This window comes from Physella acuta, unplaced genomic scaffold (assembly GCF_028476545.2).
Source record: "Physella acuta isolate Inbredline_101_S28 unplaced genomic scaffold, ASM2847654v3 ptg002283l, whole genome shotgun sequence".
NCBI lineage: Eukaryota > Metazoa > Mollusca > Gastropoda > Physidae > Physella > Physella acuta.
Window position 1 is genome coordinate 86132 of NW_026733781.1, and position 6000 is coordinate 92131.

At 35.6% G+C, this 6000-nt stretch overlaps 1 protein-coding gene across 4 annotated transcripts in view; it reads right to left on the reverse strand.

Moving 5' to 3' along the window:
- Positions 1 to 4729, reverse strand: part of LOC131932792 (E3 ubiquitin-protein ligase TRIM56) — a 54425-nt gene extending 49696 nt beyond the window's left edge. For 3 of the 4 annotated variants that reach the window (XM_059289700.1, XM_059289703.1, XM_059289704.1), the window contains exons 1-2: positions 4597 to 4729; positions 2584 to 2802 (exon numbers count right to left, since the gene is read on the reverse strand). In XM_059289700.1, coding sequence (XP_059145683.1) covers positions 2584 to 2639 — 56 coding nt within the window. In that variant the 5' untranslated portion in view covers positions 2640 to 2802; positions 4597 to 4729. The remainder of the gene's footprint in view (positions 1 to 2583; positions 2803 to 4596) is intronic. The other variant, XM_059289701.1, reaches the window with a different exon arrangement.
- Between the last annotated feature and the right edge of the window lie 1271 nt (positions 4730 to 6000).

Sequence of the window (6000 nt, forward strand, 5' to 3'; positions counted from 1 at the left end):
CAAATTTTCGATTTGCACCCCCCCCCCCCCTCGAACTTTTCATTTGCACCCCCCCCCTCAAACTTTCGATTTGCACCCCCCCCCCCCCTCGAACTTTTCATTTGCACCCCCCCTCAAACTTTCGATTTGCACCCCCCCCTCGAACTTTTCATTTGCACCCCCCCCTCAAACTTTCAATTTGGCGCCCCCCCTAAGGTCGGCGCCCGGGGACATATTTCCCCCCCCCCTCGCTACGCTACTGCGACCAGAGCTAAGTGTAACGGTGCTGTAAATACTGTAATGTTTCTAGTAGATAATACAGTTGTGTTACTTCTTATTAGAATAATATCTATAGGCCTACATATATACACTCATATATATATATATATATGTATATATATATATATATATATATATATATATATATATATATATATATATATATATATGGTGACAGGACAAATGATCTCAGGACACTATTAAAATTTTGCTGTGAGATATTTTGTCTGAGATATTTTGTCTGAGATCATTTGTCCATGATATCATTTGTCCTGATATATTTTGTCCTGGTATCTTTTGTCCGTGAGATCATTTGTCCTTGAGATCATTTGTCCTGAGATATTTTGTCTGAGATATTTTGTCTGAGATCATTTGTCCTGAGATCATTTGTCATGGAACCATATATATATATATATATATATATATATATATATATATATATATATATATATATATATATATATATTAGTTACTTTAGTCGAATATCTAGAATCATATAATTAGAATATCTTATTTCTTATCAGAAAATCTAATTAAAGTTAAAAATAATTAATTAGAATTTTTTTTTCTCACTTCACGTTAAAGTTCGTTAGATGGGTGATCAATTTTGTTTAAAATATTGACCAGGATGTTAACTTATGTTCAAAGTCTCAATGGAAAAAATATTGTAAGAGTATATATGTTACAATTAATGTTGACTTACAAGGGAAATGACCCTCGAGTCTGTTGTTACTATAAGCTGTGGTGTAGATGTTTACGTATTGTCTAGAATTCACAATGACAAAAAACGAACAGTCAGAACAATAGACTTAACGCCAGCCAATCTTACACTAAGTGTTTCTTTCGTGAATCTCTCAGGGGAGGGGTCGGGGACTGTGTGTTTCAGTATGGCGACCTCTGACCTTTGCGTAAAATATATAATATCAGCTTTATTTTCATGTTCTAGATGTAAAGTATAAAGGTGTGTGTTTCAGTTTGTTGTATCTGTAGGCAACCTCTGACCTTTGTGTGTAAGATATCATGATATCAGCTTCTTGCTATAGACGTGAAAAGAAAAAGACGTTCAAGGCTACTTTTCTCTTGTGTATGATTAAGTGGACATATATTGAGTAGGTAGAAAAACCCTTTTTATATAGAACGATACACACATACACTATATATATATATATATATATATATATATATATATATATATATATATATATATATATATATATATATATATATATATATATATATATATATATATAATATGTATATATTTATTTATTTATTTATTTATTTATTTCTCCCCCCCCCCCCTGTCTTTTATTTAGTTGAATCCAGTGTGGTCTACTTAGTACAAGGAGGGTAGACAAATACTTGAAACGTAATGGATCACGGACATCCAAGGATCACGACAACCATGGATCACGACAACCATGGATCACGACAACCATGGATCACGACAACCATGGATCACGACAACCATGGATCACGACAACCATGGATCACGACAACCATGGATCACGACAACCATGGATCACGACAACCATGGATCACGACAACCATGGATCACGACAACCATGGATCACGACAACCATGGATCACGACAACCATGGATCACGACAACCATGGATCACGACAACCATGGACCACGACAACCATGGATCACTACAACCATGGATCACGACAACCATGGATCACGACAACTATGGATCACGACAATCATGGATCACGACAATCATGGATCACGACAACTATAAATCACGGACAACCAAAAGCATCATGTCTACTCATAGTCAACCGGTTCATCAGTGTGGAGTAACCAAGTGGCTAATGTCAGTGGAGTGGTCAAATAGATAGACATAATAGGATGGCCATATGACTACTTACTGCGGGTGGCTAATTGATTACCTACATTAGAAAGGCCAACTATACATAGCGGCATGGCCAATGGTAAGGCATTCTGGGATGGCCATAATGCTATTATTACCATGGATGGCCAAATGACTACTTACAGGAGGCGGTGTGACCAATGGTAAGGCATGGCCATATTGCTATTACAACAATGTGTAGCCAAATGGCTACTTAAAGCCGGATGGCTACTTTATAGAATGGACGGCCACTGTCTATGGACACCAAGCTTCGATTATGGCCACCGACAATAGAAAGGCTAAATGACGTACATCTTCAAAAATTTCCTATATTAAAATTAGATTCAACAAATCTTACAGACATGCATGAGATCGTGCGCCCTAATCTTCAGGTAAACAATCGTAACAGGCAACATTTTCACTAGGTCACCCGGCTCAAACGACACACCAGGCACACAAAACTACTCACCTTTTTCTCCCAATCTTAGCAATAAGGTCAGCGTCGTCCATGACTAGACTCCCCATACACGTCTGCTAGACACGAGATTATTTCCCTTGGTTGAGGTCCTCGATATTACCTCCCTTGTTTGTTCTTTCTTATGTATTTTTTTATTGTCTTAAGTTGTTTTTTTCTCTTCTTAGGAACAGTTCTTCTGTAGGGCGAAGTACAGGCGGGTTGGGGTAAATACTAAATACCAGAATGAGACAACACGTGCAATGTTCCGAGACACACCTTAACAGATTTTTTTTTTAAATTTGGCTCACATTCACATGACATTGACAGACAAGAGCCTACGTCATCGGCGATGGCATTTATGGTCGGAGTTCAGCGGGTTTAGCTCATGTTTAGCAGATTTAACTCAGGTTTTTAGTTCGTTTAGCTCAGGCGTTAGCGCGTTTATGCCGCGAGATTAGAGATAAACAATTATTTATTCTATGCTGATAGCTGAGGCATTAACCCTTTAACGGCGTGCTGACACTGTAACCCTTAAACCGCTACCCGATTAGAGTGAATTAACTTACCTGGGGAAGTAATTTAAATTTTTCGTAATATTTATTTTTAATAAATAACTAATTTTAACCTTTGCTGGTGAAAAAAAATAATATTTATTTTGAATAAATAATTAATTTTAACCCTTGCTGATGAAAAAAGAAATGATACAATTTTCGGTGATATAAATTTGCATTAAATAATTAAATTCAACCTTTTCAGAAAAACAATTTGTGTGTGTGGAAGGAAATAATAACATTCTGCTTCAAGGGCCATGTTTAGCTTTAGGTGTAATTAATAATTTAACTTCATTAATGAAAAAAAAAATTAAATACCTAATTATATCTTAGTGTACAATTTATATTCGATTATCATTGCTTCTCAGTGAGTTTAACGGCTGTTTTATACCAGGATTTCCCGCTTGCTGTTTCTAATGTAGCCACAATTAATTTCTTCATTCTGAATTGTTTCTTGTGAAATATACAAATTGCTACCTTCTATGTTGAAACACTAGTTGCTACAAAGGATATTTGCACACAAAAAAGTTACTAAATTAATTATAGGATTAAACCCTTTGAAGTGAAAGCAGACAATTAAGTACGTTAATCTAATATTTCCAGTTTAACAATCAAGGGAAACTACTCTTATCACAAAGTATGAATGTTTTTAATAAAGATAACTACTTTTGCACCTGTATTTGAAAATAATGTAATAACTGTATACTTTTTATTCTTTTTTTTTTATTTAACCAAGCCTTTAGAACCAAGGGAGTGTAGGCCGACATACCTTGAATGTAGTGGAGAGCTAACGTGTACAAGTGTAATGCTAACCAGCTAATGTCAGGCTAATTTGGTTACGATTTCTCATACTTGAGTTTTCGTTTTAATTTTTGTAGCGTTCTCTAAGAATTGTACAAAATAGCTTCATATTCAGTAATTCACTCAATTTATATTAGCATTAAAATATATTCAAGTATTTGCAGCTGCAAATTCTTTGAACCTATATTTATTTTAGAGCTAGAACTGTTATGATAAATATCCGACTCATTTCACGAGAGTTATGGAACTTTGCCCTTCCAGGAAATGAAACGAAAAATGCGAGGGAAATAAATCATAATTACTTAAAGATATTTTTTAAAGGTATACCAGTTATATTTAAGTAAAATGATCGTATTGCACAAACATAAACATTGATTTAGTTTTTAAATTTTTAAAATAATTTAAAAAATAATAATTTTTCGCAGCTAAGAACATAAATCTGAAATTCGACTCCTACAACTATAACAAACTACATTTCTAAATTATATATATTATATAGAGAGTCTATATTGATCTAATCTATGTTAAATATTTGAAAAGTGTTATTACTAAGTCGCTACACATATTTTAAATAAACACAGCTTATATGTAGATATACAAACAATCACATAATGGACTCATTAAATTGTCACGTGTGTCGCAAGGTAAAACTTAATTAAAACAAAAAACCTACTGGGCTAGTCACGACAGCACACGAAAACTTCCAGTACGAAATGTGTCCGTAACGAAATAACTCCAGTTTTGTCCAGGGTCGGTTTTTAGTCGAACCAGGTCGTCCCTTCCGGTTTCCTTCAGGCCGTGTGAGTGAGTATTCAGGTGAGGAGGAGGGGGGGGGGGGGAGGTCTGGGCGAGGTAAAAAAAATTAGAGAGCATGGGAAAAAGTTCGGACTATAAATAACACGACGGGTATAAACAACGGTGTTTTGTGGAGGATTTGTTTTCGGCTAAGCGGAGCTGTGAATATCCGGTAAGTAGAGTTGTCTTTATGTGGCTTAACTTTCTGGCGGCGTGAAGAATATTAGTAATTAGGTATAATTTTTAATATTTGGAAAAATAAATCGTGGAATTGTATGTTGTGCCATCAAATTTTATGGAAAGTTTTAAAATTTAGGCAAAAAATGATTGGAATTGTATGTAGTGTCAGCAAATGTTATGGAAAGACAACCCATGGTCAACTCTCTTTTTTTTATATAGAAAAGCGTGGGTCTCTTCCTAAATATTAGACACAAAGTAAAGCGTGGGTGTCTTCCTTAATATTAGTAAAGGTATCCAATAGATACTAAAGGGACCCGCGCTTTTCTTTATAGTAATTTAAATAGTAGTGTCTAATATTTAGGAAGAGACCCACTCTTTTCTTTATAGTTATTTAAATAGTAGTCTATAATTTATTTTCTACTTTTTAGTCCATTATTACATAAAAGCTTGTTATTAAAACGTTTTTTATGATTTTTAAAAAAAATGTTTTAACGTGTTTCCTTATTCATTTTTCAACGGGTATGTTAATAAAGTAAAGCCAATCTTTTCGGTGACTTCGACAGATAAAACGATAGTCTAGTGAGGTCAAATATTTTTGTCCAGCCACCTTGTCGTACCCCATGACGTGTCTGTGTGGGTTTACCAAGAGACGTCCCACGGGCTGGAGTGTTCGATCCTAACTCCATTGCTTAGGGCGAGTAGAATTTCGTTTGAAAAGAGTTGTCATTCCCACAGTGTGTGCTGTCCTTGGTAGTAAGTAAAGTTCCCTTTCCAAACCTGACGGTCTATGGAGCAAGTGAGTTCACCTGTTTCAGTGTCCTCGGCATATGATAGTGTGGTCAGCACTTTGCCCAGCCGTCTTTATTTCCTCATAGCGTGAGTTAGGCACTTATCAGAGCTGGGTGGACTCAGAGACGGTCTACTGTCTTAAACCCGGGTTCGAACTCGAGACTCTCGGGTTAGCAGTGTAGCTCTCTACCGCTAGACCACTTCGTTCCCAGTCCTTGCTAGTAGCTGTTCTAAATTGTTAACTGACCTAAAGTAATGGCTGTCTTAAATTAATCTCCCTTAAAATTATTAGCCATCCTAATTTAGGTGCTTT